This window comes from Amblyomma americanum, chromosome 10 (genome assembly GCF_052857255.1).
Source record: "Amblyomma americanum isolate KBUSLIRL-KWMA chromosome 10, ASM5285725v1, whole genome shotgun sequence".
Taxonomy (NCBI): domain Eukaryota; kingdom Metazoa; phylum Arthropoda; class Arachnida; order Ixodida; family Ixodidae; genus Amblyomma; species Amblyomma americanum.
This window is the reverse complement of record NC_135506.1, coordinates 50223742-50245597: the sequence shown is the minus strand read 5'-3', so window position 1 is coordinate 50245597 and position 21856 is coordinate 50223742. Positions and strand designations below refer to the sequence as shown.

At 40.6% G+C, this 21856-nt stretch overlaps 1 protein-coding gene across 1 annotated transcript; it reads right to left on the bottom strand.

Annotated features, from left to right (window-relative positions):
* Window positions 1–1299: 1299 nt before the first annotated feature.
* On the bottom strand, window positions 1300–21429 carry LOC144108278 (uncharacterized). The gene is made up of 4 exons (XM_077641547.1): window positions 21279–21429; window positions 15469–15600; window positions 15133–15384; window positions 1300–2271 (listed from the first exon to the last, which is right to left on the bottom strand). Exons 1-4 carry the CDS (start codon window positions 21427–21429, stop codon window positions 2003–2005), a joined length of 804 nt encoding a protein of 267 aa, XP_077497673.1. The 3' UTR covers window positions 1300–2002.
* Window positions 21430–21856: the final 427 nt, after the last annotated feature.

Sequence of the window (21856 nt, the reverse complement as noted above, 5' to 3'; positions counted from 1 at the left end):
ATTATTGAGAATCAACTGTAGCACATAGCAGACCTTACATTAATGAAGCCAAGTTTTATTCTTTTAGCTTGAACATTTACAGCAAATAGCTGCCCAAATGAGAAAAATCAAGGTGGTGAAAGATAACATTGTAACTGCCTGTAGCGAGAGCTTCGTTCAACAACTAAGCGATTTTTCAATGGCTGGAAGTCTGAATTAATGAGTTTCTTGTTTACTGTAGTACTCATACGCTAAATCAACAGGTCACCATGAAAGGTTCTCTGAGCATATGCGCTCCTCCTCCAAGCCATCATTTCCATTGAAGTACCATACACGGTTAGAAAATTAATGGCCTGCTGAGCTAAAAATTAGTGCACACATATTAGGCAACTTCATTTCTAATAAACTCCTAACTAAACAATTACATTTCTAGTATGCAGGAAGCAACATCATTCCTAGTTCAGTGGGCCCTCTTCCTTTGACACCATGTCCGTACATAGCCATGGCTTGATGCCAGCGTTGGTGTCCCTCTTTTCTATTAACCGTGTGCGTACGTAAATTGTAGTTTCTAAGGTTTTACAGCAGTCTACGAACATGCCAGAGCACTTGAGTATGAATACTGAGATATAATTTGCAAGCTCAGTACTTTGAGAATCCAGATGAGGTGGCAATTTGCGGATAATTTGTGGGCACTAAATTTAGCAAGGTAGCAGGCCACTCTGAGCTCCCGTCTTCCATGGGCAGTTGCAAGCTTTAGCATGCAGAGCACAAAAATACGCATTGCTGCAAAGATCAAGTGCAGTGAATGCAAAGCTGTATTTAAGATAAAGCGTGATGAAGACATGAGTTCCATGTATTATTGAAGTGTACGTTCAAAGTGAGAGGTAAAATGACGCTTCATGGAATGGATGCTCTCTGGTAGGCATTCAGAAAGTAATGCCACTGATTAAGTATGAACTCAAGTTTACAGCGCTATTTGAATCAAATGCATAATCAAGACAATGAGAAAAAAAGTGCTGTTCTAGGAAATTATGTATGCTAAACTATGTAAGCATTTTGCCTAATAATGTCCTGTATCTATTTTACACAAATGCAATGCGATTTGTGAAAATTAAAGGCTCACAAGAATTAAGTTTTTTATATGTATTACATTTAGGCAAGCTGCATTACTGTGAAAGAATACACTAACAATGATCTAGCCACATCTCATCCATAAAGAGGTGCTGTAACAGCATGCAAGTTTTTGCTATGGCTAATATGATCAAAATGTAAAAATGTGTGAGAAAATTTGTCTTTATTTCAAGCAGAAATGAACAGGAATCAATGAATAATAACAGTGAAACAATCTACTTTTACATTACAAAGCAACAAAAACATCAATAAGATCGGTCCTGCAAAGTTGCAGTACTTTCTATCACAGTCTACAAACATTTCATCAAAATACATCAATATGTTAGTACAGAACATGGCTTATGCACTTGCATAAAGAAAATAAAATTAAGAAATCCACATTTGCAAAACCCCATTTCCATACAAAAAAAGCAACTAAGAATCCTTTCGGTGCCTCATATAAAAAAAAATGTGAAAATGAACTTTTGAAATATATACTATGGCCGGTACAAAGTTATATGAGTCCAACATCAAGAATGACACAAATATTCAAGTCAAATAAAAATTCACAATTCACTGAACACATCTGCCTATGGCAGTAGTACTTTCCTCACACGACTTTGTTCCCAAGCAAAAAAATTCCAATTGTCTGCAAAAGTGGGCCTCAAAATTTTACTTTTCTTGAAAACTTGGCAGAATAGCAGCATAGAAAAGTCCTTGTTGTAAGATATCTACAAAAACATGAGCCCAATGGAATTGAACAGGCAGCAAAGCTTGTCAATCAGTGCAATGCAAGAAGGCAGTCTACATGTGTGACCCGGCATGCTTACAAAAGGGGCAAGAGTTTAATAGTAAAGTGCAGCTTTTTGTTCAGCATTTAAGTTCTTGTTTACAAAGTGCCCTAACTTAAATGTTACAGAAGTGCTGACTTCTTGTGGGCTTTTACATGCCTATCTAGATTCCCCTTATGCACAAATGCCAGTGGACACAGGTGGCAGTGATATGGTCTCTCACCCGTGTGGGTGCGAAGGTGGATCGAGAGTGAATCCTTTCTTGTGAAGCTCTTGCTGCAGTGAATGCATTTGAATGGTCTCTTGCCTGTGTGGGTGCGAATGTGTTTCACTACATTGGACCTGTCGGTGAAGCTCTTGCTGCAATGCTCGCACTTGTACGGCTTTTCGCCTGCATGAACATGAAGGAGGTCCACCAGGATGAACTCCCTAGAAAAGGTGTTGCTGCAAAGTCTGGACTGAAAAGGGCACTCACCGCTGTGTATCCTCAGGTGGACCTTGAAATTCGTGTGCACAGCTGTGGCATAGCCGCACTCAGGGCACACGAATCGTTGCCTGCCTGCTTGTGATTTCTTTGGGCTGCATCCACTCCCAGAGTTGACCAAGCCTGCACAATGTATAATACCATGTTTTCTAAACAGGGGCATGCTTTACTAATTTTGTTGGGAGCTCTTTTGTTGAAGCTTGACAAATAAATGATAGAGGTCTTTTAAACAGATGCTCTAATATTAAAAAATGATCCCACAGTCAGTGTATCAAAGCCTGACCATAAACAAAGTTTTGATTTCAAGTCAGCATGAGTTCACATGAGCACTAACTGTTGCAGCCTATTATTGCAAAAAAATAGTCGATTACAACGCAATATTCTGAGCTGCTGTAAAATTTCTGATGACTACTGTTCATACACACGCACACAAAATGTATCAGGCAGAATAGTCCACACTGCCTCTAACATCTTTATCTAGAAATAACAATATGCATTAGTAATCACATGGACCAGAAGAAAAACAGATTGAAAGGTGGGGCAAACGATTTATATGGAGCAAAACATAAAGAACTGGAAGATAAAGAACATAACAGTATGCAAATAACTCAAGGAAAAGGTTTGATGACTGATTAGATGAGAGATCATGCCTAGAAGCCTAATGTGCCCATAATTACATAGCTGAACACTGCGCACGAAAGCACATTTCTAACAGCAAGATACTCCAGTGCTCAATATTAAAGACATATCAAGTAAACATTGCTCTTTAAACAATGCTCTTTAAGGTATCCTCCCCACATAGTTACTGAAGTGTGAGCAGAGATAAGGAAATACCACTCAAATCAATACGTTGTGTGGCACAGGTTTTCAAATACGCATTGAAAATTTGTCGCGCTGACTGTAATTATGTCATACACAAGCATTGAGGTTCCATAAAAATGTTAAATGAAGAAAAATGTGTCCCAAGTAACTTGAAAATATAGTTGCAAAGCAGCTTCTCGAAACATAATGTTCATTTTCAATTTTTTCTTTTTTGAGCAGTAAAACTGTGAAAGCTTGGGGCAGAAACAACACGCTTCCTTTACCTTGCTGCAGCACCACAGTGAAATAAAACGCCGCAATCAAATTTCTTCCCGTCATGAAAGTGGCTAATTGAGCTCGTTTTTCGGCTACTCGCTATACCTACAACGTAGTTTTTTCTCATTGAGCATTTATATTCAGCACTGTTATTGTTTGAACTGAAAGAAAAAGGATTGCACATAACAAAACAAGCAAAAAGAAAAAAAAACTATTTTTCGACCAAAATTGCCGTTCTCACCCGCATGCCCCCTTAACAACAACAGTTCATAGAGCAAGCTACTGAAGCTTTAAAGGTCACTGCTGACAGATGTCATGCCCCTAAGTTGTTGTTGCTGTACCGCTACTTCCATCCTCCTGCCTCGCAACACCGTTATTACATCTCCAAAATACGGGTGAGACATCATGGCTGTGCTGCTCTGATAACCATTTGCCCACATGGTTCTAATAAACAGTGGTGGAACCAATACACATTCAAAATAATGGGCTGTTTTATATGTAGACTTCAATGAAATTCAGTCATACAGTTCGAATTAACAAAGTCCTGAGCTTTTCCTGTAGAAGGTTCCATAGGGCGAAACACAGAAGGGACAAGTCACGAGCGCTACGTGAGGTAACCACACACTACATTGGAAAGTTGGCAAAAAGTCACATAAAACCTCAAGTGCAAAACAAAACTGGCTTAATTTTTATACAGTGGTAAGCAAACACCCAAATACGCTTGACAACAAATACACACAATCTTGAACACACTGCACAACAGTGAAAAATGAGGCAAGTAACAATTGCTTGGCCGAAAGTATTCCACGGACTGGCATTGGAGACCTTCATTTCATCGGCTCAGTCACAAAGTGCTTACAATCTGAAAAAAAATGATGCTTTATCAGTGGCCAAATGTTTCATTCATTACAATTTTTGCACTTTTCTCATTTAGACTTTACCCACAAACACAGAGAATTGTGTCAAGATCATACAGACCTATCGAAAGTAAAAATGCATCAGCAAGAAACAAAGGAACAAATTCAGACATTTTCATAGGAATTAGGATATAGAGATAAATTAGCATCACGAAACAAACTGGATCATTGCAGTGCTTGTTGTATAGTTCAGATACTTGTGCTGAGTAGACCGGCATCAAGGCACTGGATCTACCTGAAAACTGCCTTTACATACAAATATTCTTATGCTTACAACTACGAGTAGCATACAAGCGAGTTTAAACTCAACACTCCTTTGACCCTTAAGGTGAAACTTAAGAGATTGATCTGCCGCTCCCAAAAGATGAAATATATTACATTGATACATTTCTGGTTCATATGCTCAAAATCACGGGCAATTCAATGACCCTATTTTTTTTTCAGAGCCTTATTCATTACTAGAAAAGAAACTTTTTGGCAATGCTATTCATAATTTTGCCAAATTCTGATCATACGATATGCTTACTGACCAAGCATGGGAGCACAGCAGCTTTTCATCAGTGCATTGCTGCAAGGGTGCAGAGCATCATAAAACGATGGTGATGGCAAAAATGCCCCGCCTATTTTTGGACTTGCTCTCGTTGGGCTGGACATGTTGCAAAGGTTTGCACTAAGGCTGATGTAAATGTGAATAAATCTACAAGCAGTAATAAAAACTCACATTTTGCACCAGCAAATGGTGAAAAGGCTTGCCAAATATGTAATCCAAAACCTGTAGTTTCCTCGAGTCATTTTGAAAAATTCTGCAGTTTTAGACCACACTGTCCCAGATAATATATCTTTGTTGAAGTATTAGCAAACATATAAAAACAGTTGTACTGCATTTGCTCAATTTGTTTTGCTTACATTTATGACTTATAAAATGATTTTATTGGGGCAATGGCAAAAAAACAAATATGTCACTGGAAGATGTCAAGAAATTTGGAGAAGACCCAAAATACCTAGAATAATGCAGCTGCTTTGCATTTATTATACCCCCAACAGAGTAGTAGTTTTCACGCTGCAACAATGCTTCAAACAATGCAAACAAGATGTGGAAAAGAATACTGTCCACACCATGGATGTAGCATTAGACAAAAGGTCAAACAACCTTTGAAGAGACCTTTCAAAGCTATTAGCCATTTAAAGCAAATATCAGCCAAAACAAAAATGTGCCTAAATCTCTTTTCTCTTCTCAATGCCTACACGAAATATTTGCACCTATTATCACTGTCAAACAGGATCGCAGTGCGATTACAACACTCAGTAATGCGAAATTCAGTTCAGACTTGGAGAAATAGGCGCACACAAGACATCAGGCACAACTACCAGACAAAGTTTACAGAACATTTTTTTAGATAGAGGACCGATCTGTACTCATCCCTATGGACCATCACTGTAACCCAGCCCATAAAAATGGTAATAAACAGTTGTGTTTTGCAAAGTGGCATAATATTCTCATCAAATTATATGCCAAGAGTCCGCATCTGCTGCATCAAACTTCCAAATTCTCTCATTGACAATGCATAGCCTCCGCACTGGCCACGTACACATCTCAACCGTCACAGCAATAATATCTGGCTTAGGCAGCACTCATAGCTCGATTCTGGCATCACTACCATTGAACATTTGCTCAGATGGTGTGTTTAGCAGCTGCAGCCAGTGTTCTGCAGAAACACGTGCTGCCTCCCCCTCACCTCTCTCACTGCACCTTCTGCCAATCAGCACATTCAACATTTTTTCTGTCACTCTCACCTTACCCTTGTTTCGCTTTCCCCTCACACTTTAAAGCTGCAACATCGCTACCAAACTCCCAACCAAAGAATGGGTGCCTAAGAGCTGCACTGCTAAAAAAACACTCGCCTTCTCCACTTCAAGTCTTCAGAACAAACACAACTAAATCTGCACACCGTGGCACTTACTTCTGAAACTATATGTGGTAAAGCACCCTGCAGTGAGCACGTGGTTTAAAAGACCTAGTTTAATGCAGCTACCAATAACCTTTAATCATATGACTACTTTTAATCCAGACTCGTCTGGTCACCAGAAAAACTTTTCATAGCAAATGCAGGTACATTTGTGGAAATGCATTCAAACTGCAGTTCACAAACACTCTGAGGTGTGTTGCAGCAACAAAAAGTGTGAGATGCTGCCAGAGTAACTGTTGCTGTGAATGCAAAGTGAAAATACTGTTTCATCTATTTGGAGCATATGCAAGGATTTGAACGAACCAAAGTAGCAAAACAGAATTCTGATGAAGATGATTATTATATATTATGGTGAAAGGGCAGCATACGGCCAAGCAGCGCCATGGTCAGAGACCCATTTTCCAAGCTTTAAACTTTAGATAAGCCGAGCACCAGGCCAAAGCATTTGTACCCACCATATAACCAGTGGGTATACTGCAGTACAGGGGATCAAACCCAGCACCTCCTGCACGCAACTCAAGCAAACAGGAAGGACTGTACACTGTGATTGGGAAGCTGCCAGGAAGCCAGTGTACCTAGCTCTGTTGTTAAAAGAGGCAGTGGTGGGAATCACCAAGAGCATTTTTGGAGCCGGCTCTTTAGCAGGTGAAAATTCAATTTGGAGCACCTTCACCATGTTTTGTGGCAGGAGCACAACACAGGCAAATAAGGCAAAAATAAGATCATACAGGATGTTTCACCCAACTGGTGCCAATGCTTAAGAAAATACAATGCACTGTCTGCAGATCTCGATGCTCTTGCTGCATTGCGCGCATTGGTGTAGCCTCTCGCCTGTGTGAATGTGAAGGCGGTTTTTCAGTCACACTTCACATTGAAAGCCTTGCCACAATGGCTGCACTCAAAGGGATGTCCTTGAAGCAGCTGTGATTACAGCACTCAGACACACATGCTGCTTCGCTGCATGTATTTCCATCCCAGCTGGCAAGCTGCACCTCCCGTCGTTGCTGACCAGCCCTGCGCAACAGGAGAAAGCATATGTCACCTAATATGCGAGGAATTTGCCTCATTGCACAGATGAGGGCGGGCTTGCCTCCCGAGAACAGTTAAAATGAGTGAAGATGCCTGATCACTGTGCTTGCAGACACAGTATTGAAGTTCAGCAAGCCAAAGTTTTCACACAGCACAGTACTGAAATACAAGAAAATTTCAAAGTTTGCATGCACATCACTTCGGCATGAGAGATCCCAAACAGCAAATCATAGAAAGAAAACTGAAATTGTGAGTGAAAAGCTAGAAACACTGCAGCCTGCTACATGACTTATGATCAGTATTCAAAGAAATACATATGCCACACAGAGCAGCACACCCAATACTCCCTTTCATATGCTCATCTAATCTCATCTTATATAGTGAATAAGAGTGAATATCAAGAAATAAAAACATGCACCACAATGAACCTTGCAGGCAAGAGGTTCGCAAAGCAGATCTGCAGTCATTGCATAGGCTCCATGACATTTTATGACACCAACATTCCAGACAGTTATATCTGTCCGGTGGCCCCACATAATGAATAATGGCTGAAAGTGTAACAAAAAGTACCTGCAACAACTTTGCTGGTAACAAGAGCTGGTTAATGTTTATTTTTTTTGCCAAAGGAGCTGATTACAGGTGATACAACCATGAATCAGGCTTTATGGAATACACAATCTTGCCAATTAGACTCGAAGAGTAAGAATACACACCACTTGCCGCAAAAACTCTGAAATATGAAATAAGGAGAGCAGTGCTGCAGCTGCACAAAACGTTTAAATTCACAAATACATAAAATGCGAAAGTTTCAACACTAAATTACATAAGACACTATTACTGATCGGATAACAAACCATGTGTAGGAGCTTGTCCTTGTACAAAACTAAAAAATGAAACACGGCACATGAAATCCCATAGGCACAATCTAGAAGCTGGAATATAGAAAGAAGAGGAATGCTGGACCACTGCACCATGCACAGGGGAAGTCCACACACTACCCCTTATTCCAGGTTATTTGTTTTTCGAAAGTATATAACACTTTTCTTTCATCATAGCGAAAGCTTTTCTGAGCATACAATCATATAAACACACAAACACAACAAGTTACATTGCTCAGGCCTAATGTAAGTTCCACTTACCATCTGCAAAAAAAGGAAAAGCGAACCACCTGTAGCCAAGGCTTTCCACCAACTTTATGGACTTTATTCATTGACTTTCTGCACAAACACAAATGACATTGTGGAAAGCTAGAAAGCTAACATTGCTCTCGGTGTAAAGCCAGAAGCGAAAAAGGAACAGCTGCCATTTGTACTGCAAACTGGGCATTAGAACTGGATCATTCCAGTTTGTTGAAGGTTTTAGTCCTTTCTATTAAGTTTACTGGCTTTCAGGGGCTACATCAAATTTAGAAATTCTCATGTGAATTAAAAACTTTTCTAATCGTCACTATATACAAGAAGCACACTAAATAGCTTGGCTCATCACATTTAAAAATGCATGCACTGTAAAGATAAAATAAAACTTTATTTGCCTAGCCTAAGTAAAGCATCTAGAAGCTCCAAAATATTTTCTTTGTCTTGACTGAATTCACATTAAGGAGAAGTAATCTGAAAAGTGGCCATAAGTAAAAAAAAACACACAATTATGGTACTTCAAAGAGGAAATTTTCGCAAAAAAAGGAAGCAGATTATAATTTCATTGGACTGAACTATACCTTTGACACAGAAGTATATTCCATGCCTCACCTCTCAAATCTTAAGCCGAACACAAAATGTAGATTTGGTATTTTCAGAGCACTGCTTCTTTCAAAAGATTTACACACCCTCAAATCCATACATTTATTTGTATCTAAGTGCAGGATGCAAATGAAAGCAAAAAAGATAAAGTTCAGGCTTCACTGGAGGCTTCACCATCTCAGGCTTCATACAGACAACACCGGTATTTCCGCCATGTGCTGCTTTAAATGCTCATCATCATCAGCAGCAGCCTGACTACTCGCACTGCAGGGCAAAGGACTCTCCCATCTCTTTTCAATTAGCCCTCTTCTGTGCCAGCTATGGCTACCTTATCCCCACAAACTTATTAAGCTCATCCACCTACATATATCAGTAAAAAAAAATCACAAGACAATCATGAAACCTGATGCAAGAAAGCTGCAGTAGCACCTGCATTTACACTCGATGATTACTTTGGTGCCTTTACTCTAAACCGAAGTCTGACAGAAGATATAATATTCATATCCGATTTTCATCCCTCTACTCTGTGGGCTTTTCGTGTGTGCAGGGTGGTGCTTCTGGAGGCTGAAGGCTTGACATGCCAAGGATTCGCAATGTTCATATTATGAAATGTTTCGTTTATTGTTAATTGATATTTATTATTGTCTATCATTAACTATTTTCTATTGTGATCATGTTTGCTCATTGTTTTTTATCTTTTGTCCATTCGGCCCCCGTTTTCCATGATGTGTGATCAGGGTGTAGGCCTTGTCAGGAGGTATGCTTGGTCGACCTCCTTTAGCCTCACCTCGAGGGCATATTGTATATAATATGGCCAAATAAACATACTACTACTACTACTACTACTGCCAGCTGTTCCTAGGAATATTTTTCTTACTGCCAACGCAGTAAACCCAAAAAGATCATGTGTAAACAGAGTTTAGTTAGAAAGCAGCGTCCTTAGAATAAATTAGTAATAAGACATTTACAAAAATGGCAACAAAAACAGCACAAATAAAACAAAATTAATTCATGGAAAGCAGCAGGAACCAATTCAAAGTGAACTAGTTTCAAATTGCTTCAAAGAAGAAACATATGAAAACCCAGCAAGGAAAAGGAAGACCATATGCTATAATTTAATGGCACATGACCACTGTGCTACAGCTTGCTCTTCTCAAGGTATACTCATACATATGGTATCATACAAACACTTGTGATATGTGTAGCTATCACATTCAGTCCACATTCAGATACATGTCTAAAGTGTCCTCCTGTGCTCACATACCCCACACTACAAAATAGTAAAAAGGAATCTTGAAGAACTAGTTTTCAGCAGTACTGCTCACATCTAAACTGAGAAAAAAACAAAAATGATGATTTTGTGTTAGTTCTTAAGGAATAAGTTTTATCGAAGTCTGGCCTATTGCATCCTAAAATCATTTACACCCCCCCACACATTTATCTGTATCAAATTTCTGAGTGCACATAAAAGCCAATAAGAGAGACTGCAGCACCCCTATGTGAACAGAACCTGCTTTAAAAGCGAGTCCCCAGAAGAAATTGTAGGAGAGCCATATTTGAAAATGGCAACGGTAACAATACATACAAAACAATTTCCTAGTGATTTGGGTTATGGGAGCTTAATGTCCCAAAGCGACTCAAGCTATGATGGTCGCTGTAGTGAAGGGCTCCAGAAATTTCGACCACCCGAGGTTAAAATCTTTAACGTACACTCACATCGCACAGTACATGGACCTCTAGAATTTTGCTTCCAACGAAATTCGACCGCCATGGCCGGGATCGAACCCGCGTCTTTCGGGTCACAGCCGAGCGCCATAACCACTGAGCCACAGCCACGGCCTTATGGAAAGCACCCCAAACATAAGCTCACTGCAAAAAAATTTTCTGTAAATTGCCCAAGGCACAAACAAAAAAATTATGGTTGATTTGCGTAGTTAGGCTAAATGCAAAATAGGTGTGCTGGCAGTTCAGTGTTCATTTAGGTTCCGGTGCTATGATCCAGTGCTCACGGATGGCAGTTGTTCGGATAGCAATAATGGGTTAAAGTCCGTACATGCAGAAATGGTCATTCTCTATATTCAAAGATCCCTGGGAATCTTCCTACCAGTCCTGGCACAGTGGTGCAGTGGTCAAGCAATGTGCCACTGCCTGTCTATGGTAGGCACTGTAAAGAATAGGACTGGGGTTGCTTGAGTTCAGTTGCAATCTAAGTTGCTCTTCTTGAACAGCCTCTCACGATTAATTGAGCTACCACCTTCCACAAAACCACCTTCAGAAAAACAGACAACGGCTAAATGTGAAGATTGGCCACAATATATGTTACTGCACAAAAATATTATAACAACCAAGCCAATGAAGGGAAAGCCAACCCATGATTTATGGTACATAATGACTGATCTCCAGGCCAATCTTCTCAAGATACACTCAAGGATACAGTCACAAACAGTTGTGATATTCCCAACAGTCACACAGTCCACAAGCACAGGCATGCTTATAACATTGGTGCAAAGGCCTGAAGTGTCACAACAGCACCCATAGACAGATCTTGGAGTAGTATGTCATAAAAGACACCAAAACATTACATTATAGTGACTATGACTACCGGGGTATAAGTGGTGTGTCACAATGAGAACATGTTTGAAGCCGTGTTTGCCCGCAAACTTTTTCTCTGGTTCCTTGATGTTACCAGAAGACCAATGCTTTATGTGCACATCAAAAACACAATGTTACAGTGAGCATCACTTGGTTATTGCAGTCCACAAGCACACTATGAGCATTTGCCACAGCAACCACTTATTACTCTAACTAATAGGTTGGATTCACTTTCTAATGGCAATGGCTGCATGTAGTATGCACTGAACATGGCCAAATCGGTACAGCTGAGACTGAAAAAAAATGGCATGTACTAAATGCGAACAAGCTACAAGAATGTCATTTTGATTGGTATAATCAATGCTGATCCAAAAATATGCACTTTCCTAATGACATTTTCAATATCACTTTCAGTTATACTAGATGCCTCCTCACCCCAACACCATTTTGCCAAGCAATGAAGGTTAGAGCTAAACTGCTGCTCAGCTTCTGATAGCTCGGCATCCATGGAAGATTCACCAGCAATTAGATGTATCCCGCACATGGAACAGAATTTTTATATAGTGTGGGGAATGTAATCAAGGCTCAAAGCGAAGTCACATTTAAGAGAAAGAGAACTACCATGTAAAAAATATCACAGAGGCAAGTTCACACACTCATCAGGGCATGAGAATAGCACAGCAGCAAATTCTGCTCTTGCCCACAAAGAAAGTTTCATGAAGCCCAGCAAACTTAGGCTTTGGTTTTTCTGGGGGGTAAACTTAACGATAAGCAAAAATGGAGTGCATTTCCTTTCTATGTATTCATAAGCTGAAAACTTCACTATAGACTCTGTTTTTTACATATCGCAACCTGACTGCAACACAGCACAAGCTACAACCACAAGGCTAAGGGCTTTCACCAGTGTGATACTTTCACAGTTTGGAACCGATGACAGACACCACGGTACTCGGCACCACGCCCTCAGCCTTTCACTGCACTGTGAACAATTCAAACAAGCAGTGAGATGGAGTATTACCTAAGCCATAGAAGTAACATGACTGCATTACAAGAAACCAATTGTTTCCCAGAGTACACATCTTGCACAATACCCACAACAGTAAATTTTCATCCTTTTCTCATTACATGCACACAAATATTGTACCTTTCCTTAACATAGCACTAAAAAAAATATTGGTTTTTTTACTCAGCAAGGTAGCAGACATAGTTGCATCTGCACATCGTGACACCGCTGAAACCCTACACTGCAAAATAAACTGCTGAGTAAAATTGGTCGTAAATCAGCAGACTTTCAACAATAAAAGCTATTACAGATATCAAGAGTGCACACAGCAGATCCTTCACACTAGCAAAGCAAAATATGCAGAGCAAAGTAGGGAGGGGGAAGCCTCAGGGAGCTTGCCAACGTTTCGACAGAAGGACTTGTCATCACCTGGGCAAAGCATCATCATTGACGGAGTGTAAATAGGACCTTTAACACAAGGAGGAAGGTCCAGTGAGGGGGTGAAGTGGGAAGGGTGTTAAGATGGGAGGCACGAATCTTGTCCAGGCATGATGGCTGCCAAAGAGGATTAAACAGTTGACCTGCCAAACCGTGAAACGAAATATGCCAGCTCGGTAGAGAGGAATCCGAGGGGCAGGGAGACTGGACAGATAGCGAACATGTGCTTGAAGGGCTCTGCGTCCACACAAAGCGAGCTGCAACAGGTTGCACAGTACGACTACGTGACGTGGCCTGAAGAATCAGAAAACAATTAAGCGCAAAGTTGAACGAAACACCAGGATGTGAAGAAAAAAAGATGGGTGCATCGAAAGAGGAAATGGAGGGTTGGGAGTGCGAAAGCAAACGGTTTCTGAGAAGTGGTACCAGGTGCTGCAGAGCTTAATGAGAAAGCAGGTAAGAATAAACGATAATAAAAGAAAGAGAGGAAAAAAGGAGAACACCACTAGGTACAGGAGAAGGATGAAAGAGCTGACAAAGAGGCAATACGCAGCACTGAAAAAACTGGTATAATGATGCGTCTTTCTTTTGATCCGAGGAAGTGCAAAAATTTTCTCAAGAATTAAGTCCATGCCAGAATTTACCACACAGGTTCTTTTCGAGATGTTGATCTTTGCTGGTTATAAGGTTTTAAACTGCCGAAAAAAAGACCTAATATTGCTGTAGTAAAATAATTTGAAATGCGGCTTGGTTTCTAGATGCAATAAAAAAGAAGTTACCTCAACTTTCTTCATGATTTAAGTGAAGAATTATACCTGCACAAAATGCAACACTTTCCATATATTACAAAGCAGCTGCCAACTAGCAGTCCTTGCCCTCATGGTAAATGCTAGGGATTAAAGATTACTTCAAACCTACCAACCCTTACTCTAATATCATGATCCTGCACATTAAATCTCATTAGAGAGATGCATGATATCATATGGCAGATCAAAAGCTCCTACTATGACTATAACGTAAAACTGCATTAGTGGAAAGGATGTCTTTAAGGAAGAAAAACCAGCAACAATAAAATAAGACACAATGACCTAGGCACATCTTATCCATAAATAGGCGCAGTACCAGCATAGAATTTTTGTTAAGGCTATTATGATCATAATGTAAAAATGTGCCAGAATTGTACTTTATTTACAGCGGAAGTGAACAAGCGAAGAATAGTGAATGATGAAGTAAGCTACTTTTGTGTAGCAAAGCAAAAAAACATCATTAAGAAAGGTCCTGCAAGGATATAGTACTCGCTGTCAAAGCGTCTAAAAACATTTCATCAAAATAAAGCACCATGTTAGGACAGAAGCTGCCTTAAGAACTCACATAAGAAAAATAAATTTATGAATCCACATTTACAAAACCCCATTTTCATACAAAAAAGCAAATAAAGATACTTTTGGTGCCTGATATAAAAAAATGCAAAAATGAACCTTTGATATATACCATAGCTTGTGCACACTTATCTGAGTCCAACATCAAGCACCACACGAATATTCAGGTGAAATAAAATTTCACAATTCACTGAACACATCTGTCTATGACCACAGTCCTTTCCTTACACGACTTCATTCCCAAGCAAAAAAAATTCCAATTGTCTGCAAAACGTGGGCCCAAAATTTTACACTTCTTGAAGACATGGCAAAATACAGCACAGAATAGACCTTGTTGGAAGGTGTCTGCAAAAAAATGAGCCCAATGCATAATGAACAGGCACAAAAACTTGTCAATCAGTGCAATGCATGAAGGCAGTCTACATGAGCGTCCCTGGATGCTTACAAAAGGGGCAAGAGTTTAATGAAAGCGTGCAGCTTTCCGTTCAGTATTTAAGTTCTTGTACACAAAAGGGCCCTAAAGTAAATGTTACAGAAATGCTCACTTGTTGTGGGTTTTCACATGCCTATCTCTATTCATCTTGTGAGCAAAAGCAAGTGGACATAGGTGGCAGTGGTACGGCCTCTCGCCTGTGTGGGTGCGAAGGTGGTCTGACAGTGAATCTTTTCTAGCGAAGGCCTTGCTGCAATGAGGGCACTGGAATGGCTTCTCGCCTGTGTGGGTGCGAATGTGTTTCACCATACTGGACTGGTCGGTGGAGCTCCTACTGCAATGAGTGCACTGGAATGGCTTCTCGCCTGTGTGGATACGAATATGCCTCAGCATACTGGCCTTCTGGTTGAAGCTCTTGCTGCAATGCGTGCACTTGAATTGTCTCTCGCCTGCATGAGTGTGAAGGTGATCCATCAGGAGGAACTTCCTAGTAAAGGTCTTGGAGCAAAGTCTGCACTGGAAAGGGCGCTCACCGTTGTGCGTTCTCAGGTGGGTCTTGAAGTTGGAGTGAACCACTGTGAAATAGCCGCACTCAGGGCACACGAACTGTTGCTGGTCCGCTTGCGATTTTTTTGGGCTGCTTGCATTCCCACTGCCGACCAAGCCTGCACAATGTTTAAAACCATGTTTTCTAAACAGGGATACACTTTACTAATTTGGTTGGGAGCACTTTAGAAGTTAGACAAATCATTGATGCAGGCCTTTCAAGCAGGTGTTCTAATTTATGACAAAAATGATCCCATAGTCAGTGTATCAAAGCCAGACCAAAAACAAATCTTCTGTTTTGAAGTCAGCATGTAGTTCACATGAGCATTAACTGTCTCGGGCTATTATTGCAAAAAGATAGGTGATTGCGTCGCAATATTTTCAACCCCTGCAAAACTTCTGATGATTACTCTACAAACACACACACACATACAGACAAAAAATGAATACAGCAGATTATGCCCCACTTCCTCTAAAATCTTTATCTTGAAGTAACAATATGTATTGTAGTCAAATGAATTAGAAGGAAAAAAAACCATAGGGAGCAAAACAGCAAGCACTAGAAGATAAAGAACACAGTAAACAAATAACTCAAGGAAACGGTTTGATGACTGATCAGATGACAGATCATGTCACGAAGCCTAATTTGCCCTTAATTCAAAAGCTGAACACTAAGCACGAAAGCACATTTCTAATAACAAGAAACTCCAGTATTCACATTTCAGGACATATCAAGTAAGCACTGCATACATGTAATAACCATTTCAAAATGCTTGTTCAGGTATCCTCCCCATAAAGTTACTAAAGAAGTGTGAGCACACATAAGAAAAAACCAAACAAATCGATACAATGTGGGGCCCAGGTTTTAAAATACAGGCTGAAAATCTGTCGCGATGTCTATGACAATGTCACGCACCAATGTTTGGTTTAGTTTATGGGGGTTTAACGACCCAAAGCGACTCAGGCTATGAGAGACGCCGTATTGAAGGGCTCCGGAAACTTCGACCAGCTGGGAATCTTTAACGTGCACTGACATTGCACAGTACGCGGGTCTCTGGAATTTCGCCTGCATTGAAATTCAACCGCCGTGGCCGGGATCGAACCCGCGTCTTTCGGGCACGCAGCCGAGCGTCATAACCACTCAGCCACCATGGCGGCATAACGCACCAATGTGGTTGCATGAAAATGATAAAGAAAAATGCATCCCATGTTATTTAAAAAAACAGTGGTGATACAGCTTCTGGAAACATAAGAGTGCCTTTTCAATTTTTTTGTCTGCGAGCTATAAAACTGCAAAAAGATGAGCCAGAAACTATAAGGCTTCCTTTACCTCCCGCACCTTCACAGTGGAAGGAAGCGCCACAATTTGAAATTTTCTGCAGACGTGAAAGTATAGCTAATTGTGCTCGTTTTTCGACCATTGCATGTTCACATTCAGTTTCTACTAATTTTGCATCAATATTCGGCACTGGTATTGTTGGAACTGAAAGAAAAAGGCCTGCACATAATAAAACAAGCAAAAACCAAAAATATTATTTTTAGACAAAAATGCCGTTTTTCGCCCCCACTTGATCCCTTACAAAAATTAATGAAGCTAGATACTGAAGCCTTCGAGATCGTTGCTGACACATGTCATGCCTTTTAATTCTCGCTGCTGCAAAGCCACTCCCGTCCTTCAGCCTTGCAACACTGTCGTTACTTTCTTCACATCTCTGAAGAACGGGTGAGACCTCATAGATGTGGTGCTATGGTGACAGTGTACCCTGACGATTCTAAAAAACAGTAGTGGAACCCATACACATTCGAATTAATGGGTAGTTTTATATGTAGACTTCAATGGAGCACAAAAATAATTGTCATACAGTTCAAATTAATAAAGTCCTGTGCTTTTCCTGTAAGAGGTTCCATTGGGCAAAACACATAAAGTGAAGGCCACGGGCACTATGCAAGGTAATACATAAAGCTGAAAGTTGGCAAATTGTCATGTAATACCTCAAGTGCAAAATGAAACTGGCTCAGCTTTTTACAATGCTAGGAAGACATGCAAATACACACAACAAATAGACACACTCTTGAACACACTGCGCTGCAGTGAAAAATGAGGCAAGTAACAATTGCTTGGCCAAAAATAATTTACAGACTGGTAGTACAGACCACCAATTCAACTATGTCCAAAAGGCTTACAATCTGAAAAAAAAAAAGAAAGAAAAGGTCATTTTTTATCAGTGGCCAAGTGTTCCGTTCATTACTAGTTATGCATTTTTCTGTTTTAGACTTCACCCACAAACACAAAGAGAATTGTGACAAGGTCATACAGTCCTGTGGAAACAAAAAATGCAGCAGCAAACAACAAAGGAATTCTGAGATTTTCATAGGAATTAGGACATGTGATAAACTAGAAAAATGAAACTGGATAATTGCAATGCTTGTTGTTCAGTTCAGGTACCAGGGCTGTGTAGACCAGCCTCAAGGCACCGGATCTATCTGACTACTGCCTTTCCAAGCAAATAATCTTATGCATGCAACTACAAGTTGAATACAAGCAACAGTAAACTCAACACTCCTTTGGCCCTTAAGGTGACAGTTAAGACAAAGTTAATCTGCCGTTCCCCAATGCAGGAGTGTAACAGCTCAGGTAAGAATCGGAGCAGTTTTCGGAGCAGGGAAAATCAAATCAAGAGCAGGTCACATCGAAGAAAATGTCATTTTGAGCACCGAAGTCCAGATTTGGAGCAGATGAGGAGGAAAAAAATCTTCATTTTGGAGAGCACCAGCACTGCAACAGGAAAGAAAGATTACAATTTGAACAAAAATGAAGAGATGTGATTAAAGCAGTTATTTAAAATGAACCCCAGCAATGTGATGAAACTACAAACCATAACAAAAAGGAGGTTCCTTGAATAAAACAAAGTTCAGTGTGAATGTTTTAGCTTTAGTGGGCAAGGTCCTGCAAATCTGTGACCAATGAATTCTGCAGAAACCAGACGATCATGAAACTTGAAGTGAGAAAACTTCTACTGCAAAAGTATTTTGCCGCGATGATTACATTCATGCTCTTACACAAAGCTGAGGCTACACACCCAAAATAATTTTCCTGGAGGAGGAGGTGGGTGATGCTTCAGGAGAGTGTAGGTTAGATGAGTTGGAGGTTCGAGGGTGGAGAGGTGGGTGGCGCTACAAAAAAGCCGCTGGATTTTCCTAGGAGTCCTTGATTACAAGTTACACCCTGTTTTTTGATCCACTACCGTTAGCGCTAGTGGGTGGAGGCCTTGTGGAATGTACAGTAGGGTTTGCGGGGTACAGCGCTTCTCAAAAGTAAAGGCGGGCAGGGGTGTGGAGGTTGATCGAGGGTAGTGCTAAGTAGTTGGGCAGCATCTAGCTAGGAAGGTGCATGGAGAAGTTGCTGGTGTCTCTTTAAAAAGGAAGCTTCACGCTCTGAAGCTTCAATTAGACAACACCGGCATCTTTGCCATGAGCTGCTTGCACTGTTCACTGTCATTAGGAGCAGCATTAGTACACCTATTGCAGGGCAAAGGACTCTCCCTTATCTCTCCAATTAGCTCTCTCCTGTGCCAGCTGTTGCCACCCTATCGCCGCAAACTGCTTGATCTCGTCCACCCACCTGTAACAGTAAAAAAAAAGCTAACAAGACAATCATGAAACCCGATGCAAGGAAGATGCAGTAGCAACTGAATGTACCCTGCATGGTTACTTCAGTGCTGTTACTATCAGCTGAAGTCTAATACAAGCAACAATATTGTCGCCCGATTTCCATCTCTCTACTCTGTGGGCTTCCGAAGGCTGAAGGTTAGTGGGCAGTGGGCTCATCCCACTCTTTTACAAACGCTGTGGCACCACAGAACATGCATCGTTGGATGGAGCTGAGCGGCACTTCTGCGGGGATGAACGCTTCACAGCACGCTGCCAGCAGTTTTTAGGGATATTTCTCTTACTGCCAATGCAGTACACCCAGAAATGTCATGTGTAAACAGAGCTCGGTTATAAAGCAGCATTGCTAGAATGAATCAGTAGCCAGCCATTAATGAAAATGGCAACAAAAACAGCACAAATAAAATAAAATTCATTTATGGAAGGCACCAAGAACATAGGGCACCTCTAAGTGAATTTGTTTCAAATTGCACCAAGGAGAAAAAAGCAAATATTATGGAAACCCAGTTAGAAAAAAAAAACTATATGCAATAATTTAATGAACATGACAACTGTGCTATACTTTGCTCTCCTCAAGGTGTACTCATCATTATGGTCACGCACAAACACTTGATATGTGCAACCATCTCATTCAGTCCGCATGCAGATCCACGCGTGATGTGTCCCGCTATGCTCATACATCATGCCACTAAAAATAAAACATGGTTCTTTAAGTACTACCTTTTTAGCTGCATCGCTCACATCTAAACTGACAAATAAGCAAAAATGGTGATTTTGTGTTAGTTCTTACGAAACATGTTTTCTAGAAATCTGGCCAATTCCTTCCAAAGATAATTACAACACCCTCACATATTTATCTGCATCAAATTTCTGAGAGTAAATAAAAGTGAACAATACTGCAGTGCTCCTATGTGAACAAAGCCTGTTTTAAAATCTAGTATACAGAACAAATTGCAGGAGTCATTTTTGAGCATGCCAATGGTAACAGTACAAATAAAACAATTTCGTGACAGAAAACACCCCAAATATAGGCTCACTCAAAACCAATTTGCTAAAAATTTCCTTAAGGCAGAAATAAAAAATTGATGGTCGATTTGTGTTAGGCCAAATGCAAATGACGTGTGCTAGCAGTTTATTTTTCCTTTGGCTCCGGTGTTCAGATCCAGAGTTCACCGATGGCAGTTTTACGGATTGCGCTAATGGATTAAGGTCCATATATGTAGAATTGGTCATTCTCTACATTCATAGACCTCCCAGAATCTTCCCCACAATCCTGATCAGTGGTGCGGCGATAAAGTCACACACTACTGACCATCTATGGTAGGTGCTGTAATGGATAGGACTTGGGCTGCTTGAGTTCAGTAGCGATCCAGGTTGCTCTTCATGAGCAGCTTCTCATGATTAATTAAGCTGCCGCTTGCCACAAAAACCGGCTTCAGACAAACGGCTAAATGCGAAGAATGGCCACCATGAGTGCTAATGCACTATAATATTCTGAAAACCAAGCTAAGGAAGTGAAAGCTGTCCTACAATTTATGGCACATAATCACTCATCTCCAGCCCACTGTTCTCAAGATACACTCAAGCATACAGTCACAAAAAACTCTTGTGATATGCCCAACTGTCACACATAGTCCAAATGCACAGCCATGCTTATACCATTGCTGCAAAGAAAGGCCTGCAGTGTCATCACTGTCCCCATCTAAAGATTTTGATGTAGTATGTCCTAAAAGACACCAAAACACGACATTCCAGTGACTATGCCTGCCTGGGTCTAAGAGGTGGGTCACAATGAGAACCTGTGTTGAAGCCATGTTAGCCTGCAAACTTTTTCTCTGGCTTCTTGATGTCACCTACAGATACCTGCAAAAGTGAAGAGCAATGCACCTACTGCACATCAAAAACACAATGTTACAGAGAGCATCACTTGGCTGTTGAATTCCACAAGCCCACTATGAGCATTTGCCACAGCAACCACTTATTACTGTAATAGGTTCGGTTCCCTTTCTAATGGCAATGGCTGCATCTAGTATGCACTGAACATGGCCGAACTGGTACAACTGGCAATGAAAAAAAATAGCATGTACAAAATGGGAACAAGCTAGAAGAATGTCATTTTGATGGGTACAATCAATGGTGATCCCAAAACACACTTTTCTAATGCCAATTTCAATATCACTTCCAGTCACACTAGCTGCCTCCTCACCCCACCACCATTTCACCAGGCATTGCAGGTGAGAGCTCATGTGCTCCTGAGCTTCTGACAGCTCGGCATCCATGGAAGTTTCACCAACAATTAGATTATTCCCACTAATGGAAAATATTTTTTATATGCTGTGGGGAATGTAATCCAGGCCCAAGAGAAGTCACATCTAAGAGAATGAGTACTGCCATGCAAAAAATATTCCAGAGACAAGTTCACACACTCATCGAGTGATGGGAATAGCACAGCAGCAAATTCTGCTCACGCCCACAAAGGAAGCTTCATGAAGCCCAACAAACCAGGATTTTGGTTTTTCTGGGGGTAAATTTAGCAATATGCAACAATGGCATGCATTTCTTTACTATGCATTCATAAAGTTGAAACCTTCACTTTACACTTTCTTCATTACATATCACAACCAGACAGCAACACAGTGCAAGCTACAACCACAAGGCTAAGGGCTTTCACCAGTGTGGTACTTTCATAGTTTGGAACCGATGACA